This window comes from Paramormyrops kingsleyae, chromosome 19 (assembly GCF_048594095.1).
Source record: "Paramormyrops kingsleyae isolate MSU_618 chromosome 19, PKINGS_0.4, whole genome shotgun sequence".
NCBI classification, from domain to species: domain Eukaryota; kingdom Metazoa; phylum Chordata; class Actinopteri; order Osteoglossiformes; family Mormyridae; genus Paramormyrops; species Paramormyrops kingsleyae.
In genome coordinates this window covers 15,163,903-15,181,219 of record NC_132815.1, presented here as the reverse complement: position 1 = coordinate 15,181,219, position 17,317 = coordinate 15,163,903, and the positions used below count along the sequence as shown (strand labels likewise).

Sequence of the window (17,317 nt, the reverse complement as noted above, 5' to 3'; positions counted from 1 at the left end):
GACAAGGCAGCATATATCGACAGAACACCGCCATAAATATAACTGCCCCCTAATTACTACCCCAATCAAAATGTTCTGTAGGCGCCACTGCTGAGAGTCTTTCTCACCTCTACCCCGCAGCCCATATGGTGAAATGGGATTACAGAAAATACAGCGTTTATTTAATAATAACTGGAGCGCAGCTCACCCAACAGTCCACAACGGGATGTGTGAGCGTGTTCGGGTGATTCTCATTACGAAGAACAACATCGCCACCTGGAGAAATAAGAGTGAATAACAGAGTATTTCGCATTAATTAAAAACAACAAATCTAAATACCTTTAATTTTAGTATAAGCACAAACAGGCCTACAACTGACATAAAAACAACTCAGACACATTCACTGTCCATACTGTTAAACACTAGTGCTTTTATTCCCTGTGCTACTGATCATTGTTAATTATCATTTGACTGATTTTTAATGTAGCCTTCATTCACTACATTAAATTATTTTCCAAAATATATTTAAACATCCTTATTTGAGTTGCAAATAAACTTACAAAAAAATATTTCTAATAACGACAATATAATTTTGATATTCATGTTTATTTTGAAGACCAAAGCCTAAGTAGGCATACTTTATGCACTAATATTGTTTTGTACGCCCACGGCGGCAGACCTTGTGGGGGGCAGCTGTCATTAGTACAGTAAGGTGACGTAACCCCTCGGGTCACATGACCCGCTGCTTACAGTAAAAGCCCAACATGGCAGCGGCGGCGGCGGTTCTCCCACTGTAACCGCGGCGACGTCTCCACGAACGCGGCGAGGCAGCCGAGCTGCAGACATGAGGGAGAAGCGGAGGAGGAAGAAGGGCAGGACGTGGGCTGAGGCTGCCAGGACGGTGAGCGGATCCTCGAGTGCGCGGTTCCCGCTGGCCGGCCGACCGGCCGCCCGGGCCTCTCCGTGCCCAGCGTTCGCGTCCCGCTTTCCTGCGGTGATTCGGCGGCGCTCTGTCCGGGGCGCTTCGGGGTCTAATTCGGCAGAAATGCGACAAGACTGCGAGTCTGGGCGCTCCAGGGACGTTCCAAGCGGGCTGTGACGGTGCTGTGTTGTTAAAGTGCGCTGTCAGGGCGAAACACGGACAGCCGCTGTGAGAAAAGTGCAGAAAAACACTGAGCGGAGATAGCGGCTGGCCGAGCGGCGGGAGCCCGGGAGCGGTCGGCCGAGCGGCGGGACCGAGCGCGGGAGGGCCGGGGATCTTCAAGCTGTTGCATGTCAGATCCCGTCGGTACGGGACTTAAAACAGTGTATCAGTTTCATACCTGAAGTATTATACTACGAACGTGACACTAAACTGTTATTATCAGAGCTGTACTTTAAGCAGGTACATGTAACGATACTGTACCATTACTAATTATTACGGTACCAGTGCCAGCCGATGTGGCGCCCTAGGCGAGCACTGCCGTCGGCAAAGTGAAATCGGCTGGCAAGTCGGCGCCCCCTCTGAAGTTGGCGCCCTAGGCGGCTGCCTATGTCGCCTATAAGATTGACCGGCCCCGAAATTATTATTTTATCAACGTGAAACTTGAAACTGTTGTTATAAGTCATTATTAAGGCTGTTATTATCAACGCGCTACTTTAAACGGTTACATTATCAGCGCGGCACATTAAACTGTTATATTCTCAACGTGGTCTCAGTAAACAGCCAAGTACTTTAAGGTCAACACGGCTATTTAACTGGTAACATATAACGGAGCGCTTCTCTTCACCGGTTACGTGTAACGATCCGATCATTTAACCGGTTACATTAATCATCAGAGTTAAATGTTTCTATGTTGGCCATATTCAGTGCGCATGGATTAACGTTATTATTATTATTATTACTACTACAATAACATCTATTTGAGTTTGTCTACACTCGGATGATCCAAGGGAGTTAGAGGGATTTAAAAGGTGCTTGAGTCGGTAGAGTGACTGAGAGCGCTAATGTTAGCCGGAGTACCAGAATTCTAGTCTGCGCATAGGGCTGTTTTGCTAAAATCACACCTCTGTCAGAAGAACTCTTATTTGTTCGTGTTTTTTATTATTAGAATTAAATTTTTGCCGTTCCTGGATCACTGAGTAGAATTATAAATAAGAAATGTCGGAATTATATTTTTACCATTGCATTTTAACTTGCGTAAATAACTTTTGCATAAAGTACCTTTGGTTGCCATAAAATGAATAGCAATATAAAATGTCATAATGACAGTATTAACTTGTATTTATCTTAAATCGTAATTTGCAGCTATTTACATTAAGGATGTGGAATGTCACATGAATATATACAGCTATTTACTTATAACAATCTATAGTTTCTTTTGAGGTGTGATCACATGATCACTTGCTGTTTAATATCTCCCCCCATCTCCCTCATACCGCGCTCTTCACTGGAGCGCTAACGTGCCTCATGCTGGCCGCCCTCGCGCGAGTGCGTTCCGCGTGTTTCCGTAGCTGAGCCCTATGAGGGCAGCTCTGCTGTTCCCTGGCTTCTCGGAGAGTCCGCTCTGTGTCTCGCAGGGCTTTGTCTGCTCGGTTCTGGCTGCGTTTCACTTTACACCCCATTTGTCAATGAAATATGTAAACCTAAAACGATTACTTTACTGCACGTGTTCACACTATTTATCTATTTAAGGCACAAACTATTTATCTCAATACATACGCTAATTATTAATAACTATATTAATAAGAATAATATAGTCATTAATAATTAGCGTATGTATTGAGATAAATAGTTTGTGCCTAACCCCGTTGAACCCTCCTGCCCCCCGTCCTCAGATGGCAGTTCAGAGCTCTCTGAAGCCACGTGCCAATCACAGAGGTCACATAGCCTGTCACTCTCCAGCCCTGCCAGGTTGCTTTTGGGCTGTTGCCACAACTAGCCTTTGAATAAACACAGAGGTTCTGTGGGCCTGACCGTCCACCAGCCGTCGCTCAGTGGGTTTTCATTCCTTCTCCTGAAGCGGCACTTACGTGACCATCCATAAATTCCTCCTGTTAAGCAGGTACTGGGTCCAGGGCTTTCTATAAGTGACACGGTGACACCCCCTGTAACTCAACAAGTAGCAAATGCAAAAGTCATGCTTTCATATCCCAGGGAAAAAATAGTGGAAACAATGAGCATTTTTAGCATTACTACATGAATATTGGTGGTAATTTTTATAAACAATCGAAGAAAGTTACAAATATCATATATTAGATGATTAAATCAGTAACTGGAATTAAGTTCTACAATCTCTACAAATTGGAAGTGTTTCCACAATTTTGGCCACTAGTGTATGTTGCAACCCTTCCTTCTGGTATAAGTTGCTTTGGATAAAAGCCTCTGATAAACATTTATCTCATTGTTGTGCCTAACTGGAGCAATGTACTAAAACAAGCACAAACAGGCTGGCTCAAGCTCAGCAGCCTTCACTCTCATCACGAGCAACTCGGTATCTGCTAAATAATCATTTAAACAGGATGATACTTTATAAGCGCTAATCCTTCAAACTTCAAAACAAAATGATCGCCACAGATCAGTAAAGGGGCTTTTATTGTCTGACCGTGTTCATTACAGCTTCACAGAATCAAGCTTCTCTTTGTGTCCCTGGGTCCTGGTCATACGTGATACACGTGTGTACAGAACACCCGGAACATGCTAACGGAATCTTGCGCAGTGGCATGTTCCAAATAAAAACACTCATCTGGACCTTACAGCGAACCAGGCAACCTTCAACTCAGACACTGAGTTTTGATGTTTCCCATAAGGGAAGATACCTAGGAGGGTTTTCTTGTCAGAAAGCCGCCATTGTTTTTGTTTCATTGATGGATGGATACTTGTCGATACTTGTCTTTCTGTGGTTTCGTGTGTATGATTGGCTTGGGATGATCCTCAAAGGGATTGATATCATTCCGTAGAAAAAGGAGGTGTCATGTGTGCACGGCCCAGACAAGCCGCGCGTTCCCAACGCTCTTGATCGTTACTTATCTTCCGTTTGACCGTGGGCGTGGCCCCTCAGATGTGTCCAAGATTCGTACGCTGACACAGTGGGGTGGAGGGGAGCTCAGAGACTTAACTATTCTGACCGAAAACTGGCAGCTCCACCTGTCTTGGGCCATTATGATGTATGGTAAATATTAGCAATGTAACTGTGCGACCGGACGAGCTTCAGTATTTAGCCATGTGATCTGTCAACAATAAGAGTATCTCCAGATATGTTTCTGTTTGTCGGCGTGCACTGGATCAGCCCATAGTTTACAGATAACACCATGTGTCTGGTGGTTCTTAGAAAAGCAAACAGGCCGTGGCCTAGCTGCTCGGCCCTGTGAGCTTTATGGTCCCATACCTTTCTCTGAGAATTTCTTTCTCTCTCTGCATAAGCAAATAGCTATACCACAAAACTGTTGTCATAGCAGGAGCTGCTTCTCCTGTCCCAGATATAGGGCTCACCTTCTAGCCCAGTAGTAGGGAACCTGATCCATGCAGAGCCGGTGCGGGTTTTTGGGATGACCTCTTAAATGCCAATGACAGTGGGTCCCCAGGACTGGAGTTGAGAACAACTGCTTTATTATTGGCTGATTGTGAGGTCATCCTAAAACCCTCCACCGGCTCTCCAAGGATCAGGTTCCTTATCCATGGTCATGGATTAAAATCTCATAGAGTACACCTTTTAAAAAAAGTTGTAACTCTTCCTTGTGCTTTCAGTTGCAGTGAATAGAAATCTCAGTTATATTGGTTAAATGTAATGTCTGTTTTGCATTCTGTTCATCCATCTGTTTTCTGTACACTCACACTCTACTCAAAGCGATGTGCAGTTTAACTCCAATTCACCTCAGCATGTTTTTGGACTGTGGGGGGGTAGCAGAGTACCCAGAGGAAAGCCCACAATGACACGGGGAGAACATGCAAACTCCACACACATGGAGCCACGGCGGAGACTTGAACGCTGGTCCCAGAGGTATGAGGCACAGTGCTGATCACTGCAGCACCACACCGCCCCTATTTTGTTCATAATAAATTAAAAGGTACCTATACGTGGTCTTAATTTGAATAAATTCTTGTTATTGTTGTAGAGTAATATTCTAAAGGGAGCCCTCAATAGGGATTATAGTACACGGGCAAGGTAAAACATCACAGAAAGGCGACCGACATGTACATCTGTGTTTTGGTTGGCATATGAAGGGAATGATGTTACTGCATTTGGTATACAATGTGTCGCCACTGTAAAAGTCTAACGAAACGTCTTCCTTTCCTTTCAGGGAAATTCTGGGCATAACAAAAGGTTCTTTTGTTGTTTCTTCTGTATGGTGCACACCGTAACAGCCGCTCCGTGTTTCGCCTGCGTCTGTTTGTGGAATGAGCGTTGTCTGTTTATTAAACTGAACCCAGCGCCTCTTATCTGAGATCCTGAGTCCTGGGAGCATTTCTCTAAGGTCCAGCTGTGCTGTGCTCCCTCATGGAGACGGCGCCTGACTTTAATTAAAACACCTGCTCGCCTTCTCGGCAGAGCAGAGCAGAGTAGAACAGCATGGCTGTAATTGCAGGTGTTTGGGTTGTCGGGAGCCATTTAGCTGAAGCGGGAAACTGGCAGGTTCCCCAGTTTATGATTCAGCAGCATGCTCACCACCCGTCCTCAAAATAGCACCGGTTTCGGCGGCCCAGCTTGGACCGGGCTCGTCCTTAATGCGCAAAGCTGCTTTTCCCCATAACTCGGGCGAAGCCCATTACCCGACTAATGAGGATATGGCAGGGCTGAGCGGCGGGTCGGGAGAGCGGTGCTCCGCGCAGGCCCTAATCGCCAGGGTGCCGTGCGCAGAGGAAGTGACTCACTCCTCCTTCCAGGCTGAGTGCTCCCTCTCCTGTTCCAGGGCCATGGCTCACAGAGAGGCTCGCAGCTGGGGAGTTAGAGCGGCGGGGCCGTGGCCAGCTGCGTCATCTGCTGTAGAGTGTAGACAAAGGCAGGGCCCTTGGGGGGGGGGGGGGGCAGGGGGAGACTCCTGGCCCCTTGGCGTCATAAGTACACTGATATTTAACGACCTGGCAGCTGTGACCCAGCCTGCCATTAATATCTCACTGAATCGTCCTTAACCATGTGGCCTCCACGTCCGATAAACTTCTGTTTCCTTACAGTCCAGGGTTCTTCTGCTTATTTTGTTTATTCTACGGAGGTAAACCATGGTATAGTGGGCTAGGCGTTTAGCTTACTCAGGCACCGGTTCAGTATGTAGGAGCTATCTCTGAGTTCAGGGTGATGTCAGGGTTAAACAGGGAAAACAAAATTTGCCTTGGCATTTTACCCATGTAAATAAACTGTGCCAATTCAGCCATTTTTTTCCCATAGCTACTTTAATACCATTCATCGCCAGTAGGGGGCAGAAAGGGAAAAAGTACTGTAATTATTTAAGGAGTTATAATTTGGTTCCTGCTGTGTAACTGGGTACCAACAGCTGTTTTTTCAAATTATTACATTGTGCTGTTTAGTCTCATTCAGTGTCTGCTCTGTTCAGAGATGGCCCTCTTTCTGTGCCCTTTATATGCTCTGATTGCTGTGAGGCTGTGAGAGGAAATGAGATGCTTAGTAAGACTCGAGATACAGCTGCAGTTTTGTCCTCCCGTGTCCTGGAGGGTTCAGTAAGCTGAGTCTAATGATCAGAGTATCTCAGTATTGCTCTGTGTCGTAAGTATTCAGGGGGTATAAGGTATGAGTCCAAAGGATCTTACCTTTCATGTCTGTAATGGGACTAGGTCAGAATGATGGTATTCTGGTGTTACAGGTCAGTACTACAGGTCAGAATGATGGTATTCTGGAAATACAGCTTAGTATTGCAGCATTACAGTCAGAATTATGGTATTATGGTGTTACAGGTCAGTACTACAGGTCAGAATTGCAGTAACATGATGAGAATGTTGGTATGCTGGAAATACAGTATTATCTAGTACTACAGAATGATGCATCAGATCAGAATTACGGTCTAAAGCTGTTACAGGTTAGACGTACGGTAATAAGGTGCTACAGGTCAGTACTACAGGTCATAATTGTAGTGACATGGTGCTACAGATCTGAATAACAGTCTTAAGCCTGTTACAGGTTAGATGTATGGTAATAAGGTGCTACAGGTTAGTATTACAGAAGTATTGTATCATGGTCTTATAAGTGAGAATTATGGCATACTGATCAGAATTACAATTTTATGGAGCTACAGGTCAGAATTATGATATAATGGTGCTGCAGGTCAGTATTACAGATCAGAATTACAATTTTATTGTGCTACAGGTCAGTATTGAGGTATTATGGTGCTGCAGGTCAGTATTACAGATCAGAATTACAATTTTATGGTGCTACAGGTCAGAATTGTAGTATTATGGTGGTGATTTATGTTGTCGGAGATATGCTGTATGCATGTACAGACCATTCCAAAGTTTCCTTCAGAACTTAACCGACAAGAGTGTCTGCCAGACAGGAAGTTAACATTAGCACCGAGCATCCTTCTAATGAATGATTAACACTTGGTTTACGTTATGGCAGTCTGGGGAATATAACACCAGCCATGGTACTCGTATAAAAGCACTCCTTCATGCCATCCACCTGTGGCCATCTCTGGCTTGTTCCCAGCGCAGTCTGTCCCAGTCAGGTTTCCGGGGAAACCCGAGGCTGCTCAGGGTGTTGGTTTCTGCCAGGCTCACTGAGCAGGACCCTGTGTAACGCTGCTCTGCACTGCTGGTGTTTCTCACACATACGGCGGGGCCAAGCGTGGCTCAGCGGGATAGGAGCCGTGCCTCTGATGGGGAGATTGCTGCTTTGGCTAAAAGCCTCGGCTAAATAAATTAAATGTAGGTATAGATTAAATAAAAAAATCAACACTATGTGGAATGGCCCGTTAATGTCCTCATAAGATTCCTCAGTACACAAATGTGATCCTACACGTGTGTGTGTGTGTGTGTGTGTGTGTGTGTGTGTGTGTGTGTGTGTGGGGATTATGTTTGTATTACTTTGTGGGGACCAAATGTTCCTCGCAATGTGATTAAAAACCTGTTATTTTGACATTCTGGGGACCATTTTTCAGGTCCCCTCAAAAGTCTGTGAATGCAATCAAAAACCTAAAAATGCCAAAAGTCTCATATTTAGTTTGGTTACTTATGGTTAGGGAGAGGGCTGGGTGGGGGTTAAGGTCATCATGTTGGGAATGGAGTTTTCCCCCATAGAAATGAATGGAGAGTCCCCACAAAGATATAATTACACTGCAGCTGGGTGGGGGCCTCCCATGCTGGAGGGGGGCGCCCCTCTCTCAGATCTGCCAGGGGTCCCATCAGTGCCGTTTGTTGGTTGGGGTATCCAGGCTCCTTGTGCTTCCATAATGAAGTCAAACTGCCGCATCGCACCTTCTAAGCGGTGAATCTGATTTCTGTGCCAACTCTGCATTTATGGAGTTTGCATGTTCTCCACTGTTCTTATAAGTGTACTCCAGGTGCTCAGGTCTCTTCTGTTCTTCCAGAGATGTAGTTTTGCTTTCTGTTTGCTCTGTCAAATCATATCATATCAAATCAATGTGCCTGGCTACAAGACTGTGGCAGCATAAGTAAAGGGACATAAAGACACACTGAACATTAACATTAGACAAGGTTATAGATGACTATAGAAAACATTTAGAATGTGCAGATAAGGCAGTAAAAGGTGGAAGCAGTACAGAGTGATGAATGAATAAATAACATCAGTATTTATATTCCAGCTGTGCAGGGAGGGTGCAAAGGGTTGTACATAAGTAGGGATGTAATGGTGGGGGGGAAATGAACAGTCCTGGATGATGTCCTCATTTTGGATCTGTATTGCCGGGGGGAAGAAGCTCTTCCTCAGCTGTTCAGTGCTGGTCTTCATTCAGTGGTTGTGTTTCCCTGATCTCAGCAGAGAGATGAGGCGTTTGTTGGACTGGCTGGGGTGCTCGATGATTTTCCTGGCCCTGGATCTGCATCGTGTGATGGACAGGGTGTTACTTGTCTCACGGAAGATTGACAGACATAAAAAATCCCTATATGTCAGATTTAATTGCCTAACAGGTATTACATATTTTAGATGGCATAATTTTGCCTGCTGTTACATCTTCTTGACAGCTGCACAGTTAAAAACAGAGCTGTAGATCTCTCATTTAGAAACATTTTGAACTTCCAAATTCTTTGGGCGTCTGGAGGGTTCTGACATAGTAGGACCTTCATGAAAACAGCTGAACTTGAATGAATGTTTAATGGACCAACATCTACATCTATTGTTGGATGTCCAGGACATACAGCATGCGAGCTGGGGTTTCATCACAGGACACACACACACACTCTAACTCACACTTCCAGTGTTGCCTCCTAAAGCAACCTGATAATCTGATCTCCTAATTTGTTAGGGCATCCCCAGCAATGACGCTCATTTTTGGTAAGGAGATCCTCACCATTCAGTCTCATCACTGGTTGGGACATCTGCTGCTGTATGTCAACAATCCCAGAGGGAAATGGCCCACACCTTCTGAATATCACCTGAAATTAGAGATGCACCGATACCGATATTCGGATCGATGTCGGCGACGATCCAGACCTATTTGACGGATCGAGTATCGGCCATGCGTGACCGATCCACGTCCTATACTTACTTATTTAGTTTTTGGAAATCAATCGCACGACAGCTCTTTCCCATTTTACAAGTGTTTTTTTGCGTCATTCAAATCGAACGCTATCGCTGCCCCTCAGTCTTTTTTGCTACTCAGTGGGTGTGAGTACAGTGACTTCCCCCTGCTCTGACGTCATGCACATACCCTTCGCAGTACGAGGAGCGTAAGATAGGATGTGACGATCTGGGAGTATTTTATGTTTTTAACAGAAACCAGTAGCAGAGCGATTTGCAATCTATGTAAAATAAAGTTTTACGGTAAGAATAGCGTTTAATGGACAATCCCATTTAACAGCGCACGCAACTGCGAGAAAAAACAAAGCAATGGATGATTTGGGAGTCGCTAACCTGGACTGTCTTGCGAACTCGCTGCAGCTTGTGATACAACAAAAGTGTAACTGCGCTGACGCCAAAGGGAGAAAAACTGTGTTAAAATTTTAAGCATTCGCCACTTGTGTATACTTGCTTTGAAGATATTCATATTGAACTGCAAATGCCTCAAAAACGCTTAAAACAAACGAGGTGGAACAGTACGTTATGTATGTTTGTAGTAGCCTAATTAAATATTTTTTGTCATATATTTTCCATCTGTATTTACTAGCTTAAAAAATAATATATAAAGTATAACAAAGTAAAAAGAGCTCTTGTATCGGAATCTGTATCGGTATTGTATCGGAACTGAAAAAATGTGGATCGCCCCTCTCTACCTGAAATAGCCATGACCTGCCACCTGAGACTGGTGGTGCTGGTCAGTAAGAGGGAGGACCCCGTCCCCTTAACTCAGCTGGAGACCAGCAGTTCACAGGGTCACACATTCTTCTCCCTATTTGTCTTTCGCCGTCTCTTTGTCTGCACAGCTATTACTTCTTGGTGCATCATGAAGATGTATGAGTGATGTAAATCGTACAGGCTTGAGTGAAATCTCGCAGTAGCTCAGCACATTGTGCATACCTGTATTCCTGTGCGTGTTTTCATGTGTCTGCCTTCTGAGTGTGTTCTTTGATCTCCAGAGGTGGAGCAAAGCACTGAATGTCTCTGTCATCCTGTCTGGGTCAGGCTCCTCCAGTACTCAAGCCTTTCTACTGTCACTTGGGAAATCTTCTGGGGTGTGAGTCTTCCTGACGTCCAGTACCTTCACATGTGACTCTGTGATTTGAACCAGTCACCTTCTGACCACCAGCTTGGCATCCTAACTCATTCTTATGAGTTCATTTGTGGAAAATCAAGCTCTGAGTGAGATTAATGTGTACAGACATTTTCTGTAATTTTACTGTATAAAGGTTAGTGTGTGAGAGGAGAATGGAAATGTTGGCATTTGAGACCTTGGTGTCCTTAGCAGGTTGGACACCCACATAAGCTGGGAAGGAACTGATGACTCTTATACACAAAACACACATTATTTCTCCCTGGATAGACTTTCTGGAGGTGTAGAATCCCTGTGCCAGCAGGTCATGGTAAAGGCTGCCAGTCTGGTGCTCAGCCCTGACCCCTGGTGGTCAAAGAGTTGGCCCATCGGTCAATGTCAACATGTACGTTATAGGGGTGCACCGAATTTGACCTATACTGATAACCGATATCTTTTTGTGTAATATTAACTATATAACTGATTCCATTAACAGATCTCGTTAATGTGTGTAGCAGCCATATCGTATAACGCAGGCAGTGAAACGTCAGCGAAGTAGCACCGACTTGGGAGACTGTAGTGAGGTTCTAAGTGGCGAATGAGCTGATGGAATCCCACACAAATGGCTGATGGTCCAATGCAATCACCACTATTTTAGGAGCTCTGTCTTTAGCTCTGGTGCTGCTAACTTTAAATTCTGACTAAAGTCTAAATATCGACGAAGATTAACAATTTCGTTGATTTTCAGCGAACATTGGGCGATACTGATATATTGTGCTTCTCTAACACATTCCCATGATGCAGCTATAACAGTGAAGACCTTCTCCCCGTAGGATACCATAACATGGCATCTGCTCTGGGGAGGTGGACACCTGTCCCCTCCTCCACTTGCCCTCCTCCCTCACACTCACGCTTTGGTCACCGCTCAAGCAGAAAGGAAACTCTGGTCCACTCAGCCCAACCTGTGATCACGTAGGTCTTCTAACGCGAGAAAGTCAAAGATCCCCGGGATTAGTTTCGAGCTCCATCTACAGCGTCTTTGTATAAAATCACTGTCACGCTGCGGCCTGCTGATTCATGGTTTTTAATTAGTGAAATATCATTGGTCCTTTGGGGCACATTGAGACCTACTGTTATCTTTCAGTCTTTTTTCTTGGTTGTTAAATGATGACACTTTCATCCTAGGAGTGGATTACACCATCTTGGAGAGCAAAGGGACTAGGTGAAGTTATTTATTACAACGACAGAGATTGAAGGTCGTGTTACTGTCTAGCGTGGAGAGGGTGGAGGTAGCAGACCAATAACTAGTACATTGGGTGGACTTAGGTGGAATTTTGTGAGCATTGCGTTGTGTCGTCCTTCTCCGCCTACATTGTTGGGGGTGTAGGTATCTTGCAGCCTTTTCATGAATAATGTAGGCCTCCCTGCCACAGTTAGCAGGTGTTTCCTGCTTGCAAGAGGTGGTTCTTGTGTGGCCAGTCATCCGCTGGGGCCCCCACTTGTACCATTGTACCTTGTATCATGTGTCTGATCGGGTCATAGAAATGGAATCTCAGTCCTGAAGGCCTACCTAAGCACTACAGAATCGTGTGAGCTTGTAGGTTACCGTTCTTTGGTCATATGTTGAAGTTTGGATGTAATTCAGGAACTTAAAGGGTTAAATGGGGCTGCCACATGCATGTTCAGTGACTGACAGACGCTGCAATGACTTCAGAAATGGTCCCATTAAAAATTAGCCTTTGTACCCGTCTAGCAGGTTGGCAGTACTGAGCAAAGATTTACCTGAAAGTTCCCATGGAAACAAATTTCAGGCGTGAAAATGTGGAGATCTTTTGTCATGCAAAGAAAACCCATTCTGTCAGGGATGAAACTGAGGTCTTCCCTGTCTTATCTTTCTTCAAATCATTTATCAAATTGTACTTTTAATGTTTCAGATACAGGATTAGTCTGACTCGCTGTATTTCCTCCTTTTCACCCAGGAGAATATCCGCAGCGTGGCTGTCATGGTGACTCTCAGAGGTGACCTGTCCCTATGGTCACTGGCTAGGTTTTATACCTGCACCAGTGCTGCCCTGTTGTTTTTGCTTTGCCCAGTACTCCATACCGCCTGCAGGTTTGTCTCCCCAGTCTGCAACTCTGTGAAAACCCAGTTCTGTTCTGGTTGTCATGGTTTGGATTCGTGTGCCTGTGTGATGAGCCCTGCCCCCCATCATCAGACGCAGCAGTCGCCTGCTGAAAGCTCGCCCGGCGAAGCCCATCCTGCTGAAGACCTCCCAAGCGATGTGCCGTCCTCCGGCGGACAGGCTGGGGGCAGCATATGGTGTGAGAGCCCCGGGCGGCTTGGAACGGACAGGCGAGCAGCCGGCCCGGTTTCAGAGGCCCGGATCTGAGCCACAGCCTGGCGCCGAGCTCTCGCAAGGTTCCACAGACTCTGCATCATACCTTCGCAAGGTTCCACAGACTCTGCATCATACCTGAAGTTCCTCGTAGCTTGTGTCACTGGCACAGAATATCCACGGTAGTCATTCGCGGTAACGACATGCTGCCCCATAATTGCGTACTAAACCATCAGATTTATTGCGTTTCATTGCTGTGGATGGAAAGTTCTCCTAAATTGGTATGATCATAGGATCTCTGCTCGCTGTACCTGCGACGCATCTGGTACTGGCAGTAGAAGAAGTGGCTGCTGTGATGTTTATGGGCACTTCTGTTCGCGGCTGGAATGCTGGCGCGGTACAGCGATAGCACCAAAACGTTCCCCCAGATTCCATGTTCTTTGTGAGGCACAGCCCGGCCTCGGCCTCCAGGCTCGGCGCGGACGCTTCCCATCGCTCCCCTGACCGTTCCCCGCTTTTTGTGACCTGCCCATTCATGGACATGGAGAACATCGCCAAGCAGAGCAGGGAGGGATGTCTGGATGCGTCCCTTGTATCTCCTGTACCTGGAAATCCAGGAAGTGAGTCACAGCTCAGTAACACTTAAAGCAGTCATATAATAGCATTTTTCATACCCTCATAATGCATTATGATGCATTCATGAAGTATTATAAACACGGCTATAACTATTTATAAAAAGGCATAACATATTATAACCATGTTCATTATGCAACCATGTTCATTATGCATCATGAATGCTCTCATCTGTAATGCACTATAAATACCTTCATATTGCATTATACTGACATTATAATTCATTACGAAGGTCTGTATAGAGCATCATAGATGAGAGCATTCGTAATGCATAATAAACATGGTTATAATATGTTATGCCTTTTTATAAAAATTTATAGCCATGTTTATAATGAATTATAATGTGTTATGAATATGTGCATGGATACTTATAAGCATGGGCTTCATAGAAAGTTTCTAGAACAGCTCTTCCTAATTCATTCTTAGAGAGTGGCATGAGGCATATGTGAGCGGCGTCGTAAATGTAAAGCCTGGAGTGAGGATGGAGTCACTCTGTTACTCCGTCACCCGTCACTCTGTACAGACCGTGCTGCAGGGTGGCAGGTGTGAATGTTCCTCACTGACACCTGGAGGCTTGGATTAGCTGCTTCAGTGTGAGAGTGAGCATGACACCTTCCGGCACTAATAGTGCTCCCTGTCACGTACGCTTAATGCCGGCGGAACGTCGCGGCGACTTTGCGTTGTGTTGAACAGCCTTAAAGCTGTTAATCAGAAAGCATCAGCATGCCGCAAGAATCACGGTGAAAGTTATTGGTGAGCTCAGACTCAGACACAGAAATGTGTTGCGGCATATCATAGAGACTCTATGGTGATGTGTGAGGGGAGACAGCTGGTCGCCGTGGAGACGGCGAGGGCGCGGTCCTGAGCAGATGGCTCCTTTACGTGGATGCCGCGGCCCCCGGTGGCCCTTTAATCTGCATGTCTGCGGCACTCAGGGATTCGGCGATGGCTAGGTCCCGTGACTGCCGCACTCACACACTCATTTATGTCAGAAAGGGATCGTGGCAGTAATGAATAAGGAACTTAAATGATGCCCGATGAATACACATGGTACATCGGAATTCTTTAGTGTTTTGCATAAGCCACCTTGCTTTCTTTCAGACATATAGACACGTACAGCTGTCCATCCAGCGCCTCTGAAGGGTTTTGTTTGGGTGGGGGCACTAAGGCACTAAGACCTAACCCACTGAGCCATTCCGCGCCCCCTGCGGTGGAGTAGATGGCCTTTAAGTCATGGTTTTCAAAGGTCCTCTGTACAGGTTTCATCACCAGTCACTGTCCAGGAGGCGCAGTGTGTTCATGTCGCAGAGCCGTATAAGCATGACTGTGTCACTGTAAGGTTCTTTGTGGGAATCGTGTAAAAAGCCACGGTACTTATTGCATTTGGCTACCTTTCTCTTCAGCAGAAACACACCACATTCACGCCTGTGGTGTGAGGTCACAATTTGGGATGCATGGTGACGCGCCCCTGACGTGTGCCCGCCCCTGACGTGTGCCCGCCCTGACGTGTACCCGCCCACCTTGACGCGGCCCTGACGTGTGCCCGCCCTGATGTGTGCCCGCCCACCTTGACGCGGCCCTGACGTGTGCCCGCCCACTTTGACGCAGCCCTGACGTGTGCCCGCCCTGACGTGTGCCCGCCCTGACGTGTGCCCGCCCTGACGTGTGCCCTTGGCGATCTCAGCTCCCATGCATGTTTATTTTTAATGGTCAGGTCATTTATGGAGTGTGATTAGTCACATTTTATTTATTTTAGCAGGCAATTGGGGCCCAATGGTGACCCTGGGGTTTTAACTGACGAGCTTCTGATCACGGGTACAGCATGGTCACTCATTGAGCCACACCTGACTGCCCTTTATTATAAAGCTTTCTTGGCTGCACCCAGCAGTGCCACGTTTGTGGTGTACAGCCGTAACTCAAACCCACATCGTCGGCTACGTGTTTTCTCCCGATTTCGTGTGAAGCTGGGCCTGCCATCTTCTCCACGGGTCCCTGATCCAGCTGTGCTGCTTGTCTGCAGGTGCTGGAGAAGTACCCGAATACTCCTATGAGCCATAAGGAGATCCTACAGGTCATCCAAAGAGAAGGACTGAAGGAGATCAGGTAAGCATGCGTCCCGCGAGGAGCCGCTTGAGCAGGTCACCGCGGGGTCAGATGCAGAGAATAAGCATGTTGAGACAGTGTGCTGTTCGCGGTCACTGTGCCCCCCCCTCCCCCCCTCCCATACACAGACAGCGTCACATCTCCAGCCCACTTTGTTTCCATGTTCGATGTCTTTGTGTAAACAAGCACAACGCCTTTCTGGAGTAGTCTGGGAAAAGAGGCCAGGTGTTCTGTTACTGGTTGGGAGGGGGGGGGGGGTCGTCTGTTGCTTTCTGTCCCCTCCAGCTGATAATGAGAGCTTGTAATTGCCAATTTCCCAGTTATTTCCCTGGGGGAGTGGGGTGGGGAGGGTTGTAAACACGGGATAACTATGTCCTTTGGGGAAACTTGCACTTTTCACTGAGGTCGAGTCAGCCAGTCTGCACTACGCCGCACAGCACGGGCACCATTAGAGGACTGCGTGGTTTTATTAATCCTTTGATTTTATTCTCTGGGCGTGCTGTCACTTTGATCATCAGCCATTGTCATCTTCAGTACCAGATGAAATGCAGCTTCCCTGATCTTATTCTGTGGGGACAGTGGATTCTCAGCAGGGACACACTGTCCATCAAGAAGTGCTGAGGTGATGGTGTCCGCAGGGGAGGTCAGACTTTACATAGGGTTGTGGAAGGAGCCCCTGGCCCACAGGCACCCCGTTAAGGCTTTATGTCCCCCGTTTGTCACCTTTTCTAGCATGTTGCAGGTGTCTTTTACACTCACAATGGCCGACGCTGCCTGTCTCTCTGCTTCGTCAAAAGTTCTTAGGCCCCCTGTCAGCCTGTCTCATGCTGTTACCTGTGCAAGACAAACCCCCACCCAGGGCCCCAACAAGGATGTCCGGGGGGGTGGGGGCGATTTGGAAATAAATCTGTACCAGTAACACCAGTTGACCTTGCAGCTTGTCCTAGCGGGACGCTTTGTTAAACCGGCCTTTAGACAGCATCTACTCGTGTTGTCATTACAGGCCGTCGAAATTGCCCTGAAATTGCATTGTGCAGAAATCGATTTGGGGCGGGCTCTGTTTTAGTGCCAGGAAGGTTGGTTTCCTTGGCAACAGGATACACTCGCTGATGAAGCGAACACAGGGGAAGTGATTGTTTTTAATTTCAAGTATAGGTGATATGTACCATATTCCTGCGATTAGCAGAGACTGGGTTGGTCTCCACCCTGAAGGCTGGTACTGAAAATGAACATTTTGCGCAGCGTGGTTAATGTGACGCTTCCTTTCCATAAAGTTTTCACAAGGTACTGTGCTCCATAACCTGACGCAGGGAGTCTCATGCCCCTTTTAGCTAAAGACCAGGAAGTCAGGGTGAAATTTGAAGGCAGTGGAGAAGGAGCCGCAATCGCTCACGGTGTGTTATACCCAATAAATGGCTGCATCTGTGGACGCTTTTCCAAAAGTAGAATTCAGTCACCTTCTTCTCACGGGGCCA

The 17,317-nt window shown here is 46.5% G+C and overlaps 1 protein-coding gene across 1 annotated transcript in view; it reads left to right on the top strand.

Moving 5' to 3' along the window:
• The first annotated feature begins 724 nt into the window (after nucleotides 1-724).
• Nucleotides 725-17,317, top strand: part of asxl2 (ASXL transcriptional regulator 2) — a 56,689-nt gene continuing 40,096 nt past the window's right edge. The window contains exons 1-2 of the mRNA XM_023826553.2: nucleotides 725-880; nucleotides 15,760-15,842. Coding sequence (XP_023682321.2) covers nucleotides 824-880; nucleotides 15,760-15,842 — 140 coding nt within the window. The 5' untranslated portion in view covers nucleotides 725-823. The remainder of the gene's footprint in view (nucleotides 881-15,759; nucleotides 15,843-17,317) is intronic.